The 17141-nt window shown below is 41.4% G+C and overlaps 1 protein-coding gene across 1 annotated transcript; it reads left to right on the top strand.

The window, feature by feature from the left end:
- The first annotated feature begins 214 nt into the window (after positions 1 to 214).
- Positions 215 to 6761, top strand: PROKR2 (prokineticin receptor 2). Its single transcript, XM_028525055.2, has 2 exons — positions 215 to 815; positions 5409 to 6761. The coding sequence occupies exons 1-2, from the start codon at positions 358 to 360 to the stop codon at positions 6103 to 6105; spliced, it is 1155 nt and encodes a 384-aa protein (XP_028380856.1). The 5' UTR covers positions 215 to 357; the 3' UTR covers positions 6106 to 6761.
- The last annotated feature ends 10380 nt before the right edge of the window (positions 6762 to 17141 follow it).

Here is a 17141-nt window from a genome sequence, read left to right on the forward strand (position 1 = left end):
GTCCAGTCCATCCTATGCCCAATCCGTCCTGCAAGCCCAACAGCCAGTGGAGGATTTCCCAACTTCTAGATCTCGTGTCCCCTCTCCCCTGCACCCTGGTTAGTTCTATCTGGGGAGACACCAGGTCTAGTTGGCCTATACCTGGGGAGCTCTGTGGGAATGCCACCCGGTGTTCTCCTGCATGTTGTCTATTGGTTTTGTATCCTTCCAGGATCCAGGATGGCATGTTGACTCTCCCCAAGGATGTGGGCAGGGTGCTAAGCTCACTGACCTTGTGAGAGCAGAAGATCTGGACCCTGAACTCAAAGTACTCAGACCCCGAGACTCCCACCCACCACTCCACCTGCAAGCTTTGCCATGGCCACCCAGAATGGAAACACTAGTTTTGCACCCAACTTCAATCTGCCCCAAGACCATGCCTCCTCCCTCCCCTTCAACTTCAGTTATGGTGATTACGACTTCCCTCTGGATGAGGATGAGGACATGACCAAGACACGGACCTTCTTCGCAGCCAAGATCATCATTGGTGTGGCACTGGCAGGCATCATGCTAGTTTGTGGCATTGGCAACTTTGTCTTTATTGTTGCTCTTGCCCGCTATAAGAAGCTTCGCAACCTCACCAATCTGCTCATTGCTAACCTGGCCATCTCTGACTTCCTGGTAGCCATTGTCTGCTGCCCCTTTGAGATGGACTACTATGTGGTACGCCAGCTCTCCTGGGAGCATGGCCACGTGCTCTGTGCCTCTGTCAACTACCTGCGTACTATGTCACTCTATGTCTCCACCAATGCTCTGCTGGCCATTGCTATTGACAGGTGAGGCTGTTGGGTAGAGATAAAGCTGGAGGCTGGGCCGGGCTGCCCCTTTCCTCACTTCAGCTCTGACTATTGGCATTGCTTCAGATGTGAATGATCTATTACGGGGCAAGAAGATCCAGTTGTGGCTCATATTCTCCCAAATGTAAGCAAGAGTGAGGCTCCTGATCCCTCCAGCTCTGGGCCATAACCCCAGATACCACATCTGCTTCAGATACATGTCACATGACCATGAGTGGCATCACACACAAAAGCAAAAGCAGAAAGTTTAGGCAGCTTACTAATTAGAAGCCACATGGGAGTTAACCAGGGCAGCTTCCAGTCAAGACAGCATGTACCCAGTTTTTCTATAACTACTACCCAGACCAAAATATAAAATATTTTTATCACCCAGAAAACTTCCTGACTCCCCTTACATGTTAATCCTCCTATCACACACAACCCTGATCCGATTTCTATCATCATAGTTTAGTTTTGTTTGTTCTTTTTTTTAAGATCTTATTTATTTACTTATTTTTAGAGAGAGGGGAAGGGAGAGAAGAAGGGAAACATCATTGCATGGTTGCCTCTCATGCACTCTCTACCTGGAGAGCTGGCCAGCAACCCACACATGTGCCCTGACTAGGAATTGAATGTACAGCCCTTGGTTCACAGGCCAGTACTCAATCCATTGAGCCACACCAGTTAGGGCAAGTTTTGCCTATTCCTTAACTTCATAAAAACAGAATCATACAAGATGTACTGTTGTTTCTGATGCCTTTGTTGCACAACTGAGTTTAAAATCAGCCAGTAGGTCTTGTTTGCAGAAAAGAAGGAAGGATAAGCTTCCTTTGCTTTTTTGTATGCATCCATATGCTCATTTGCATGCATTTGAATAAGATGTTCTAAAAGTCCTTGCTCCATTATAGATTTATAAAGTAAAATTTCTAATAGTATCTTTATGATGAATCTGACACATGTCTTATTTATGTGAACAGTTGTAGGCCAGCAATGCTTTTGTCTTAGGGGTGCAATTGGTGTCACATCTTCTTGGCCCACCATTGTGCACTGTGCTGAGACTCATTTTGATAATGTGTTTTTTAATCATCTTTTTTCCCTTTGGTCTCCTTTCAACCCTTTTGTCTTTCCCAAGTTCTCAGCGCTATTTAGGTTTGTTGTCCTTTTAATCAAACCAGTTGATTATTGTTTATTTTTTATAACATATACGTACATAAGAGACAGCTTCCTTTTTTAAACAAAATTTCTGCAGGAAAAACAATTTTATTATTGCCACTCTGAAGTTCTCCAGCCCTGACACCAATGTTTATGAAGTATACCCATCAATGAACTGCAAAACTCCCCAGGCTATCCTTTAATACAGTGATACACAGTCAGATTCCTGGGCCCCACCCAGCCCTGCTGAATGGGAATTCCTGGGCTAGGCCTCATAACTCTTCAATTTTATCCAACTCCCTGAATGATTCTGATGTTCATTGAAATGACAGTTATTACTGTCCTCATCCCCTTTGTCCCACTGAAATCTGTTTTTGTCTTTGTAATATAGTATTTTATGTAACAGGATTTCTTAAGACACATTCTATAACAACACAAAGAGTGAGTTTTGTTTTTTTTTTACCTCAAGCCATCTCTGCCCAGTCAGCAGCTCCACCATCCTCCCAGTTGCCTGGGCAGGAAAAAGTACCATCATTCCTTGCCTTTCTTCATGTCCCAAACTCACCCAATCACCTACCCTTTGTGTGCAGCCTACACCAGATCCTGGCAACTGTCCCTCCAACCTCGTCTCTTATCAAGCCACAGCTGGACTGTCATAATGCTCCTCTAACATGTCTCTTTACCTGCCTCCTGACTGTCCCCTGAAATTCCTGCTTATCCATATTAAGCATCAGAATATCATTATTCATGATTCTTCTTAAAATATTTCATTGCTTACAAACTTCCAAAAGTTGCAGTGCCTAACAGAATATATGCTAAATCCTGAGTCTAGCATTCCAGAGCCTTTATAATCTGTTGCCAACTTGTCTTTGCAATCTTGTACTATGTATGAAGAAACATATCTGTATGTCTTTTCCAAAGAACATTGCATTTTAAGTGAATAACCATGCCTTCTCTCTTTGTCTCTACAGTGCTCAGCACAGAACCTTATACCTGTGTCTTAGTTTAGTGTACTCCCAAAATAGACTCAGAGACAAGGATTCCTGTGCAGATAGCACTCAGGAAGCACCTATAGGGAGATAGAAAAATGAGGCAAGCAAGGAAAGGCAGTCAATATAGGCTGTGTTGTTGAACAAGTTTCACTGTGGGCACCTGATGCTTATTTTAGCTAAGCAACTCTTGGAGTCAGAGTAAACCACCTCAAAATTCTCCAAGAAGTGGCAGGTGGAAGGGAGATGGGGTATTTATACACCAACTCTCAAGTCATTGGTGAAGGCTGCTCTGAAAATTCCATGCAGGTAGTCAAGAAGACTAGAATCCATAGAAAGCCTTTAGATAATAAAATGCAGGTGTTAGCAGGTGAAAGTAGACAGTTGTGAGTGGAAGAGATAAGAACAAAGGGATATGAGAGAGCACCAACAGCATCTGCTATAACCTGGTAAATCCACAACAGATTGCAGGTCCTACTGTATATGCCCAACCCATGTAACAAAAACATAAAGCAGTAGAAGATACAGTCCTTGACCTTAGGGAGGTTTTCTTCCCATAAAAACTAGAATAATCAAGTGATAGGCAAGAGTAACTTAGAGAAACACGTGATCATTACATTAGTGATGTAGTCTGGGAATGCTTCATGAAGAAGATGTTGACATCCAGATGTGCTATCCTGACCACCTCCTACTTGCCCCATTAATGAAGGCAGGATTCTCCCAGTCTAAATAATACAAGATGGCTGAACACACAAACCTGACCCTGGACAGATGAGAGCAACAGCAGTTAATTTATCTAATATATCACAGCCCAGGGAAGGAGGACACTGCACACCATGCACTCAGGAATAGAATGAACCAGCAGAGGCTGTAGGCAGCAGGCTTTATAAAGACAAAAGGATGAGGTGACCCTTGGTTCCTACAGAAGATGTGATTGGCTTGTTTGAACAATTTTGTCAACTGGCAGAGAGTTGAAACCAATTAGGTTGGAGATTGGGGGTGCAGCTGGTTTGGCTGATAGAGGAACTAACAGAACAGAAAGCCTTTTCTCTTGGGTGGAATGGTGTATCTGGGAAGAACAGGAAACTAATGGCTAGGACTTTAGAGCCCTGTTGAGGCTTAAAGATTTCAAGGCAGCACATGGAATTTCAGGCCCTACAGTAGAGGAGCCTAATAAATAGCACCCTTCTTTTTCACTTGGGCTTTAAAGCAACTAAAAATAAGGCAAAAGAATAAGATGGATGGTGACACTTCTGTTGTGACACTGATGTTGGATAATGAAGCTTTTATCTGTGGGCATGGGGACCACTGCATACTCAGAAGTAGATAAACCTGCGGACCCTGACACAGGCAGGGTGGGAGAGGCACAGGTGTCCCTGTGCATTTCAGTTTACCCCTTGGTAAATATGCCTGCCCTACTATGTAGAAATATCAGAAGGGCTACCTACTGCCATTTCTGGATGCCACATTCAGAGAAAGAACAAGGTTCATGTGTAGAGGGCCTGGAAGAGATGTTATTTCAAGTCATAGAGATCCTAGAAAGAGAGTGTTAACCTCAAGAAACACATCCAAGCAGATACTTGGTAACAAAGACCTTGCAAAACCTTGCTTTATGGTGTCAAGGTGACTTTACCCACCTTCTCATCTGAGCTTCAGAAAGCCCAAGGATCTGGGTGTAAAAGCTTTGTATCAGGAACCTGGGTTCTGGTCCCTGCACCAAGTGAGCTTGGGCAAGTCATTTACCTCTCATTAGATTCCTTAGATTCCACCCCAAGCCCACCCCTACTCCCCAGCAATGTAAAGCAGGATGATACCAGGGGTTGGGGACAAGGCAGCCCTAGACAGCCCTAGTCCACTACCTAGAGAAAGGTTCCACCTCTCTCTGAGGTCCACTGCTCTTCTTTCATCTGTAACCCATGACATATTAGTAATGAAAATTTTTCAAAGTATTATGTTCTTGGGAAAATTTTCAAAGTATTATGTTAAATGGCAAGATTGAAAACCAAGGTGGTATCGATTGGACTTATAAAAATAATAAGTCACATGTACTTTCTGAACACCTACCACATGCCAAGCATTTTACAAATATTATCCTATTTCATATTCACAGCAGCCCTGCAAGTTAGGTGTCATTTTATCCCATGTCACAGTTGAGGAAAAATCTCAGAGATCCTGAGCGATTCAGTCCAGACCCCAAAGCCAATCAGGAGAAAAGCTGGGATTCATTCCAGTTGTTTGACCCCAGTCTTGTGCTGTTTCCCTCTAAACACCTCCACCCCTCCAAATGCTAAATGATGTTGCTAAAATAAGACAAAGCTTGCTGAAGCCAGATAAGTAGGTACATAGGGACTCATTGTGACACTTTGTATACTTTTGTGTTTGTTTGGGGTGAGTTAGAAACCAATGATGTTCTCAAGCACATATTATATTGATGGCTTCCCTCCTCCACCAGATATCTTGCTATCGTTCACCCCTTGAAACCACGGATGAATTTTCAAAAGGCCTTCTTCCTGACCGCTTTGGTCTGGATGGTGTCCATTCTCATCGCCATCCCATCTGCCTACTTTGCAACAGAAACAGTTCTCTTTAACGTCAAAAAACAGAAGAAGATCTTCTGCGGCCAGATCTGGCCAGTAGACCAGCAGCTCTACTATAAGTCCTACTTCCTCTTCATCTTCGGCATCGAGTTTGTGGGGCCGGTGGTCACCATGACCCTGTGCTACACCAGGATCTCAAGGGAACTCTGGTTCAAGGAAGTTCCTGGTTTCCAGACGGAGCAGATCCGGAAGCGGCTGCGCTGTCGCCGGAAGACGGTTCTGGTGCTCATGTGCATCCTCACCGCCTATGTGCTGTGCTGGGCACCCTTCTACGGCTTCGCCATCGTGCGCGACTTTTTCCCCACGGTGTTCGTTAAGGAGAAGCACTACCTCACGGCTTTCTACGTCGTGGAGTGCATTGCCATGAGCAACAGCATGATCAACACTGTGTGCTTTGTGACCGTCAAGAACAAGACCATGAAGTACTTCAAGAAGATGATGCAGCTCCATTGGCGCCCCTCCCACCACGGAAGCAAGTCCAGCGCGGACCTCGACCTCAGAAACAGCGGCATGCCAGCCACAGAAGAGGTGGACTGTATCAGGCTGAAGTGACCCTTTGGTGTTTCACAATTGAAAATCCAAAAGCCAGAACACAGAGCAAAATTTACCAATAGCCAAGTTCGCTGGCTGCATGTGGAAAGGGCAACTGTGTTCATGCCTCACTGCCCTCAAGCTGCCGGATGATTCTCAGTCATAACATCAGACCACACACAAACCACAGCAGCTGACCTTTGCTGATATCTGCTCGGCACCTGCTGTATACACAACCACGCCAATAAGACTAGACTGAAGTAACAGCAACTGACATTGAACATCTGTGTGCAAACCCACCAATGAGATTAGACAAGGGCAACAAGAGCTGACATTTATTGATTGCCTACTGTGTACAAAAATTCAGATAACAAAACAAAATAGCAGAAGCTATTGGAATCACTAGCTATATCTAGATATATAGATGGTCAGGTAGAGACCACGAATTGTTATCTGGACTCACTCCATCTTCCTTCATTCTGTATCTCATAAGTGCAGAAATGTCAAAGGCAATAAGATAAGGCACTTAAGCATGATGAAAATGTAAAACTAAGTTTGTCAGTGTATGGGGTTTATGGCCCCATGAGAATGGAGTTCATGCCATCACATTGAGCTTTCCCACTCAGTTCATACTACCTCCCTAGGACATTCCCTAGGATTCTGGCTGCCAAAAAAAAGAATTTTTCTCATAGCTGGGCCATCAGTTATCTACAGTGGTGTAATTTCAAAGGAAAGAACCAAGAAATCTTTTCCACTGATACTTGAAAGCTCACCATTCTTTATGTAAAGACATATGATTCTGAAACAAGGACTACATCTAGTCCCTGATACCTTAGTGTCAAGTATTTCAGGGCTCTTTTGTCGGGGAAGAAGGAGACAAATAAAGGGATGGAACTTGCCACTGGCAATGAACCTAATCTGTGTGGCTATTTTGCTAAGGCCTGAACCACTTTTCTAGAACAAATCCTGTTTTACAAAATGAGCTGCACTTGGAAAATGGTTTTCAGCTCTTTGAGTAATAGGAATGGATAAGTGATACTGAATGGTGTGTCTGGACAAGGGAACCCCATCCACTGTGACTTGTTATGGAGAAAGTCCCACTTTTTCATTCCTGTTTGGACCAGAATTCCCTGAACTCTTCACAGTATAGCCCCTCTACACTGGGGCAATAAAGGAGTTCCTGTTCTGAGTTATAATCTGGAGGATTCAACCTCAGAGTCTCAGTGGACCCCAGGCTCTCAACATCCCCATGGTCCTAGAAAGTGTTGAAAACCTTCCCTGCATGTTGTGCACCCCAGGGCTGCACAATCTGTTGTATTATTACATATTTATACATGTGATGATTGTGTCTGTTTTTCCTACTTTCTTCCTGATTCATTTTGAAGCAGAGACTGACTACACAAATGGTACCTGGTTTGTGGTTGGTCCATTTGCACTTGGAAAACTTCTATTTTTCTATAGAGAAAGGGTTATTTAGTTGCTTGCATATGTGTTTTTTTAAGTTATTTTTGTTTGTTTACTAAACAGTGAAGTTCCAACCTTATCTTCCATCACCACCCAGCAGATACCTTCAAGTCCAATCACTGTACCCTCAGAAAATGGAAACTTATTTTAATTTTAGCTAAATACAACTAGTTTGTAAATTCTGATTTCACAAAATTATACCCTGCATTTTAAAGCCAAGCAAATAGCTATTTGGGATTATCTGCATTTTAAAAAAATATGACAATAATGGTATTTGTATTTATTACCCCCTTCCTGACTCTTCTAATAAGGTTCTTTGACAGTAGACTGTATACCAGTTGTGTCTGTCAACAGAATTCATCCCCCTTTTCCTTTTGATCCTGAAATGTACCATCTTCTCTTCGTTTAAACATAACTGAAACAATTTTTGTAAATATCAGTGTGTATTTGTGATTTTACATAAAATAAAAGTGTCATGCTGTTATCAAATAAACCAATTAACATATGGAATCTTTTTTAGGCTTAGTAACACAGACATATTATTTATTATCAGAATGAAGAAATGTCCAAGAAAAATTGTTCAACTTCATATAACAGCTAATGTTTAGACACTAGTTCATAGATTATTAAGTATATTCATACATATATTTATGTACAAAATGTCTTTTGATTCACTCAATTGTCCTATAAAGTTGGAATTGCCGCCCTCATTTACAAATAAGGAAACAGACTCAGAAAGGCAACAATTACTGTCTATGGCCCCACAGTCAGTAACTGGTGGGGCTAGACATTGAACCTCTCTCTCTTCTCAAAGCAAGTTCAAATTGATTTTTAATGACTGTTGCAAAATTTCCACATTTATTTTGAAACAACACATGGAATCTTATGCTCAAACAGTGTCGGAGCATTTTGCCCACTAATCTTTAATATATGTCCATACACTTAAAGTAAATGAAGTAATAGCCATCTAAAGAGTCCAACACTGAAACAGAAAAGGAACTTGTTGAGGGCATTTTTAGAACAGTGGCAACCCAAACCAGCACCAGCCTCATCTTGATTACATCCTTCAGGCTTACAGCCCAGGAGCGTGTTCATGAATGCAAATAGCAGAGAACCACTACTCCATTACGTGTTACCCCTTAATTTTAAAATTATCTTGTTTGTTTAATGAAAACTGCCTTTTGCATGGGAACTGTTTGTTCATCTAACTCATATTAAGATAATAAATTAATTGCACTTGTGTTCAAACTTTTCTTCTCAAGACCAATTAATGGTAAGCTTAAGATACTTTTGATATGCTAAGATATATAAACATTTACACTTACTATTATTATATATTGAAAATTTAATCTCATTTGGTGAAATGGGTCCATTTTCTCAGTCATAATAAAAGAAAAGATGTCCTTGTGATGAAGCTATTAGAGATTTTTTCTTTCAGCATCCAACATCTAAAATAAGTTGATTCTCAAACTGATGAAATCAAGAGATGGCTTTAAGCCCTTTAGGCATAAAAACCAATTGTAGACTTATGAGGGAGAATGTGACACATGCGAAGTGATTAGAAAACTCAAAGTGAGTTCTATTTCTAGGGGAAATGATGGCTTTGAAACATCTCTTCAATTTAACCATTATCTTTCCCTTGGGCTCAAGAATACACACACACACACACACACACACACACACATCACTGGGACACCAGAACAAAAAAACAAAACAAAACAAAATAGGCCTTTTAAGGGCACATAACTCAACTCATTCCTTTCTTAGGTTGAGAAGATCTGAATTCCAAATGAGTGAATGACTTACTTAATGATATGCAGCTAATTACTTGCTGGAGCCAAAACCTTGCTGATTGCCCTAAGGTCTCACTCTGCTTCAGTAAACTGAACTCAGTTACTGCCTTCCAGTCCAAATGAGGGGGTCCCTCACTAAGAGTGCTTAAAGGGCCCTGACCTGTGTAGTTCAGTGGGTTGGACACCATCCTGCAAACAGAAAGTTTGCCAGTTCGATCCCTAGTTAGGGATTCCTGGTCAGGGCACATGCCTAAGTTGTGGGTTTGGCCCCCAGCTGGGGCACATGTGAGAAGCAGCTAATCAATGTTTCTCTCTTTCTCTCTTTCTCCCTGCCTTATGCTCTCTCTAAAAAATTAATTTTAAAAAAATTTTTAAAGAATACTTTAAAAGTATTCTTTACTTTTAAGTAAAGGGCCTTGCCAACCCCATGGCAGCCCCATTTCAATGGAGCTTTCTTGTTCTTTACTCAACATTGTATATCCAGTTGCTCTCATGAAATAATAAAAGACCATATTTCTTAGCAAATTTTTAATAAAATGCCTGCTAAAAGAAAGCCAATGGTTTTCTTGTGATGGAAGCTTGTCATGGTGTTGAAAGTGAAGACAGAAATGAAGATGTTAGTATGTGAGAAATTAAGAATTCTCTAAGAAAATGATACAACCAAAGAATAAAAGTTTGTATAAATTTAGAATATAATGACATCCTTGCTTATTTGAATCCATGGCATGAATGGATGGAATATAAGCTTTGTACAGAAATAAGAAGAGATCCATAACACTTTCAGAAAAAGCTCCAGTCTGTGAAAAATTACATTTTACAGAAGATATTCTATGCCATTGTGCTTGGCATGCAATTGAGGATATCAAAATGTCTAGAATGGGTCTTTCATGAATGTCAAGGGTTTAGCTTTTCTACATTTTAGTGAAACACTGAGACCTCCTCTCAAGAGTGCCTTGTGGGAAGATGGAGAACTATAGACTAGATGACATTTTGATTAGGTATATTGACTCATGGCCAATGGAAAGAATAGTGTTTAAAATATGTGTCCATTTAAAGATTTTTAACCATATTCGACTAAACCTAGATGAGGTAAGATTATTAAAGGCCTGGGCCCTGAAAGGCATATGGAGTGGACAGCAAACACTCGGCTGGGTTCCTCGTCATTTGAGTTGTTTGAGCCACATCAGCTAACAGGAACACTCAGAAAAGCTTTAACTGTCATTTGCCTTATTCACCCAGATAGTGTGCCTAATGTCATGCATTTGTATTTTGTTTTAGCAAATGGTCATTGTAGTATTTAGAGGCTGTTGTAGATGAACTCTGGGAATTCATTGTTTTCCTCCTCCTCCTCCTCTTTCTCCTCATTATCATCACCATTTAGCCATCTGCAGAGAGTTAAGGGAATGTCAAGAAGAAGAAGTGGAAAATTGGGAGATACACAGCTGACCCAATAATGCACTGTTTTCACAACAATACTTTTGTTCTATAATTAGACCACTGCTTTCCAGATCTCTGAGCATCATTTCATGAAGGGGCAATCCCAGCTCTATAATAAGAGCTTCGGCTCTTATTATAACACCTTAAAATTCTTATTCTTCAATATAATTCTTTATGTGAGTCTTATTATAGTATCATGAAGACACATTATGCTGAGGTTTTTCAGATTTCTCCATCTGAGCCTGACTTTTTTGCTCTAAACAGTATTTTAACTAAAAACATCACTTAATGTAGGGTTACAAACACACTAATGTGGCTGAGTGAGTCTTCTACTCCCCAGTGTTGTAGGCTGAATAATTACCCTCCAAATCCAGGACTTGACTGAACCTAATCTCCAGAACCTGCCAGTATATCATCTTATGGCAAAAGGAAGTTTGCTTTGTGATAAGTTAAGCATTTTGTGTTACCTGGGATGAGCCAAATGTCATCACTAGGATCCTTATAAAAAGGCTAGAGTGATGAAGTCAGAAAATGGGAGATGTGGTGAAAAAAGCAAAGGTTGAAATGATATGCTCTGAAGATGGAGAAAGAGACCACAAGCCAAGAAATGCAAATGCTTCTAAAAACTGAAAAGGACAAGAAAAATAAATAAATTCTCCCCTGGCATCTCCAGAATGAATACCACCTTGTTGATACCTTGATTTTAGCCTCATAACCTCATTTTTCACTTCTGGCCTCTAGAACTGTAGGAGAATAAATCTGTGTTGTTTAAACCACTACATTTGTGTTGATTTGTCACAGCAGTGATAGGAAACGAATACACCAGGCACCCATTCCACTACAATCTTTGAGGGTGAATCAAGAAGCACTTTGGTCCTCCCAGACGACCTGCCTCTGGCTGGGTATTGTCTAGGTATTGCCTCTTGTCAACATCACCAAGGTCAACCATAGGGTGTGGCTTACCAGTAAGGTACAAAAAAGATGATCCAGAAAGGGACAGGCAATAAAAGCAGGAGGAACAAACGGAGTCCAAGCGATCAGACAGCAAACTCAGTCCCAAAGAACAGCACTGATGTGCTTAGCTCCTAGGCCAGTGATGCGCCATCTCCATCTTTGGTTCTCCTGATTTGCAGGTCAACAAGGTTTGGGAATTGTCTGCCACAAAAAGAGATTAAAGGTCATGGGAAGTCCTGCCTAGACTGAAATCAAAACAGAACTAAGTGGCTGAGTTCCCTCCCACCTAACCATACTTTTCAGACCCCTCAGGCCATGAAAATATCAGAAAACACGTCTGAAGCCAAGGTCTTGCTTCCAGTCTTTCACCTTCACGGGATCTGTTCTCATATAATAAATCCAGGATGATTCCTCCTTGGAAATTTAGGAATTCCTAAACCACAGTGGTTTACCCACATCCTCCCCATTCTAACTATTCTCTTAACACCTTGGCACCTTTTTTAAAAGAAGGAAGAAAAAGTGGAATTAAATTAGAGGAAAAGACAGGAAATAAGAAGCCACCTATATCACCACCTTCTTGGTTGCAAGGTTCTGTGAGGTTTGACATGTGGAACCATGTTTAAACCTCTATGTCATTCACTTCATTGTTTAACATGGTTAAATCCCCTACCCTTGCCCCACCTGGAAGTCCTGATGAGGACTAAGATCATGGGCAAAGCGACACATGAGTTGCTATTGGGTCTCTCCCATGAGTAGCTGTTGGAAGCACAAGGCACTTACCTTCATCCAGTAGTTGTTCAAAGAATAAGTTTACAGGGTATTTTTAAAGAAATATTTATTTTAATGTACAGCCCCTTTTCTTTTTACAGTCAATTCTCATTATTCTTGGATTCTGTACTTGTTAGTTCTCTCACAGGCTAACATTTATTTGTAACCCCAAATCAATTCTCACAGCACCTTCATGGTCATCTGCAGACATGTACAGAGCAGGGAAAGTGTTGAGTGACCCAAAGCACATGTTCCCAGCTGGAGTCCAACAAGCCAATGCTCTCTGCCTTCTTGTTTAGGTCTCATACTACAAACAAGTATTCTTCTCCTGTTTTATGTAGTGTTATGTTTTTTGCATTTTCATGCTTTTTATTAGTGGTTTGGCTGTTTCAATGACAACTGAATGTTGTCCAGTGCTTCTGAATGCAAGAAGAGGGAAAACACATGTGTTAGATAAGCTTTATTAAAGCATGAATTATGGTGTTGTTAGCCATGAGTTTGGTGTTAATGAATCAACAGTGTATTTTAATAAGGTGTCTTTAAACAGAAACACACATTAAACAATGTTATGTAATGATTAGTTGAGGAAAATGTTGTGACCAGAGGCTCATAGAAACCTAACCCTATAATTCCTCTAGGAGCAACGGTTCAATAAATTCAACAATTCAGCGTTGCAGAGACTCTATGGAACCCAGTTACTGTGAATAATGGGAATTGACTATAGTCTACTGAGTTGAAACTTTGTCACAAGACGTAATGTGAGGTGCTAGTTGAATAAAACCATGGAGTTCAGGGTTTGGTCAAATTGCCACTTCTGGCAGCACCCCTACCTGCCTGCCCTCCTACACAAGTCTGCCACTTTGATACAAACTGAAACCCCTTGGAAAGGCAGGTCTGCAATGGGAACACACACCTTTAACCAAACCACAGCCCACACTTTCTAGGGACCACATGTCAAGAATAGCAGCCCTGTTTTTCTCCTCACTTAAAAAAAAAAACTTGAAAACTACAGTTCATCTGTTCCATAGCATTAATATGGAATGGGAGTAAGAAAACCATGGCCCCCCCACCCCAGAGAGGAAAGGAGAGTAACCCTTGGCTAAGACTTTAATTGAGGGTCGATGTGGCAATTTCAGAGCTTTTCAGTCTATCTTTGCAAAGCAGAGGGAACAGTTATTAAGAGGTGGTGCTTCGGTTTTATTAGTTTATTTTGAGCATTAGATTCCACATATGAGTAAAACAGTATGGTACTTGTCTTTCTTTGACTGGTTTATCTCACTTAACATAATTCTCTCCAGGTTCATCCAATAGCTGTGAGAGAAGGGCTTTATGGGGCTGGGTAAAGGGATTAAGAGAAACAATAGTTCACAACTTGTAGGCTTAGACAATGGTATGGTGATGACCAGGGGGGAAATGGAGCTAGGGGAGGCAGAAGCCAGTAAAGGGAAATAAATACTGATAGAAGGAGACTCAAATTGGGGTTGTGAACACAGTATACAATGTACAGATGATGTATTATAGAATAGTACACCTGAAACCTATATAATTTTATTAACCAATGTTATCCCAATAAATTCAATAAAAAAGGAAAAAAAGAGGTAGTGCTATTTCTTACTGCCAGTAGACCCTCTTGCATACTCTGAAAGTGGAAGTTGAAAAAAAAGGAAGGAGTCTGATCTTCCGCATTAATATGTGAAGTTCAACTCCACTAAAGAGACATGGTTTTTTAAATTATGTGGTATGGCCCTGGCTGGTGTGGCTCAATGGGTTGAGCACTGGCATGCGAATTGAAAGGTCCCAGGTTAGATTTCCAGTCAGGAGGGCCAGGTCCCCAGGTGGGGGCATGTGAGAAGAAACCAACTGATATTTTTCTCTCACATTGATGCTTCTCTCCCTCTCTTTCTCCCTCCCTTCCCCTCTCTCTAAAAACAAATAAATAAAATCTCTTAAACATGATGTGATGTGAAGGGAAATGTTATTCTGCCCACTTTGGGGTTTTAACGGTCTCTGACAATTATCATTTGTCCTTGGAGAGAGATAAAAGAGGAGAGAGGGAGGAAGTGAAAGAGGGAGTGAAGGAGGGGAAAAGAGTGAAACAGAGAGGGAGAATACATGGTCACATGCCTTTCCACCTGATTCAACAGCCACTCACTGCAATACATGAGGATGAAGAGGTATGCCTGCAAAATATGCCAAAGGGGAGAACATCAGGAAGGAAGAACTCACCCCGGGCTTTCCCTGTGGGAACTGGAATGTCAGAAGCCACCCCTCACTGCAGGTCACTCTCATGGATGGGGTACCTCAGCACCAGGGAAAGTACTGCCAGGGGAGAGGGGCAAATCCTGGGTGGGGCAGATTCCTTGGGAAAACAATGGAGTGTCTAAAGAAGTGAGTAGGAATCCCACTATGAGAATTAAAGAGCAGTTGTTGCTTCATTCGGAAGCAAGAACAAGATGCTGATGTCTGCTGTTATTCCTTCCATTGAACTTATACTAGAATTCAACATAAAAGACAAGGGGGAAAGTATAAGAATTAGAAAAGAAGAATGTCATTGACATTATCTACAAAGGATATGACTGTCTACACAGAAAATCCAAAGGAATATTGTAAAAAGTAATAGAACTAATAAGAGAGTGTGGCAAGGTAGTTGGCTACAAGATTCAGAAACAAACATCAATAGCAAGCTTGACAAGTTTATCTCAAAATTCAAGCCAAGGCATCTTTTTGAAGAAATGACTTAATTCTACCAGAGAACAATAATTATTATAAAGCTATAGTAATTAAAAGAGGGGGATAATCGGGGATGGAATAAATAAATAGGCCAATGTAACAGAATGTAAAGCTCTAGATACAGATGCATGTATATATAGAAATTGGCAAAATCAAGTTTCCTACAAAATGTGGAAATCAAGGCTTGAGAGCTATTTAAATCTTAGTTGTAGAGAAATAAAATGAAACTTTACTCACTTGACTTTCCTTTTTTTAAAAAAATTTCTTTTTACTAAAAATTTGCACCTCCTACCTCCTCTTACATTCTAATGTGGAGGTGTTGAAAGGAATAAGGAGTCAGGACAGAAAAGGGAAATGTGATGTGCCTTGTGCTAATACCCAAAGAGGGGCAGTAACATCAGGGTCATGGGGTGGACAGAAAAGACAAACAGCCTACACCTGTCATGTCACACCTTCAAGTCTCCTGCACCCATGATAGCTTCAGCCCTATCACATTTAGAGCTGGACTCTCCTGGCCTCCTAACAAGATGGTTGTTTTCTCTTAAGCCCTTCAAAAGGCATCCACCTGGCAGTGGCCACAGCATCAAGGCTGCCACAAGGCTATTCCAAACACCCAGGTACCTGTGAGACCACAACTCTGAATTTCTCCCACTGCTGGGGGTGGCAAAGCTGTGGTACTTCTCTGATGTCAGGGATTACAGGGAACTTACAGAGAAAGGACAGGGAGGACACTTGTCCCACTAGGAATCTGCAGTGGAGATGCAGGCAGATGGGACGGAGGCAAAAGGGAGAAAGACAGCACAACTAAAAAGCCCAAGCCAGGACCCCAAGGAGGAAAATGGTTCCTCCTGTCCTTGCATGGGAGGCCAACAAAGAACAGAATGGCTCAGGCAGAATGGCTACAGCCAAGACCATATAACAATGACCATTCCAAGTTCACAGCCTTCACTCTGTTCAGGCCTGGTACAGATTCCAGCCTTTGCATGGACACATAGAATTCTCCTGTCCTGACTCAGTGTGTGTTTTCCTACCTGTTTCTTCTATTCTTAGTTTCTTTTTCTTCTTTATTTCTAGGTTTATTTATATCATCCCTTCACTTTTTGTTGTCACTTAGTCCCAGTGTCATGTTCTTTGTCAACTTTTAGTGCCTTTTAAAAATATGGTTGCCATAACAACTCTTGTAAAAATCACAGGCTGGTTGCATTATTTAGCAGTTGGCATGTCCCACCTTGGAATGATATCCTAGTAAAACAGAGGGTGTGGGTTTCTATTTTATGGTAACACTGAGATTTAGGGACCAGAACCAGTACATTCACCGCCAGCAGGCAGGCATGTGCATTAACTCACTTAACCTTTTGGCTACCCTCTGAGGTATGAACCACAACTAGTCCCATTTTATAGATGAGGAAACTAAGGCTCAGAGAGCATGAGTAATTGCCCTAGTTCATGCTGCTGTTGAGGGTCATAAGTGAGACAGGAACGCAGGACTGTCTGGGTCTAAAACATGTGTTCTTAACTAGTAAATCAAGACTCTGCCATGTAGTCGCTTCAAAGATCCCCAAGTGAACACACAACCATGCGAGATTGTGACACCAACCTCCAGAATGCTCTTGCCATCCACCCTTCTTTCTTCACAAGAGGCCTGGGGTCTTTCCTAAATGATAATTTTTCTTCTGGGCCACTGCCGGGTGAAGCTGATGCTCCCTGATTATCTTCCTTCCTGAGAACATAGAGTGTTAACTAGAATGTCCTCCCTGGGTTCAAACACTGGATTGTCCCCCTTCTCAACCAGACCAGAATTTGACCCTGAGACTGGAGTTCAAGTGCAAGTGGTTGATTAAGAAATAGTAAGTTCCTTAATGAATTAGATAATTAATTAGAGGAAAACCAGTAAGAAAGTGGGGGAAGCAG

The sequence above is a fragment of the Phyllostomus discolor genome, chromosome 9 (assembly GCF_004126475.2).
Source record: "Phyllostomus discolor isolate MPI-MPIP mPhyDis1 chromosome 9, mPhyDis1.pri.v3, whole genome shotgun sequence".
NCBI classification, from domain to species: Eukaryota; Metazoa; Chordata; class Mammalia; order Chiroptera; family Phyllostomidae; genus Phyllostomus; species Phyllostomus discolor.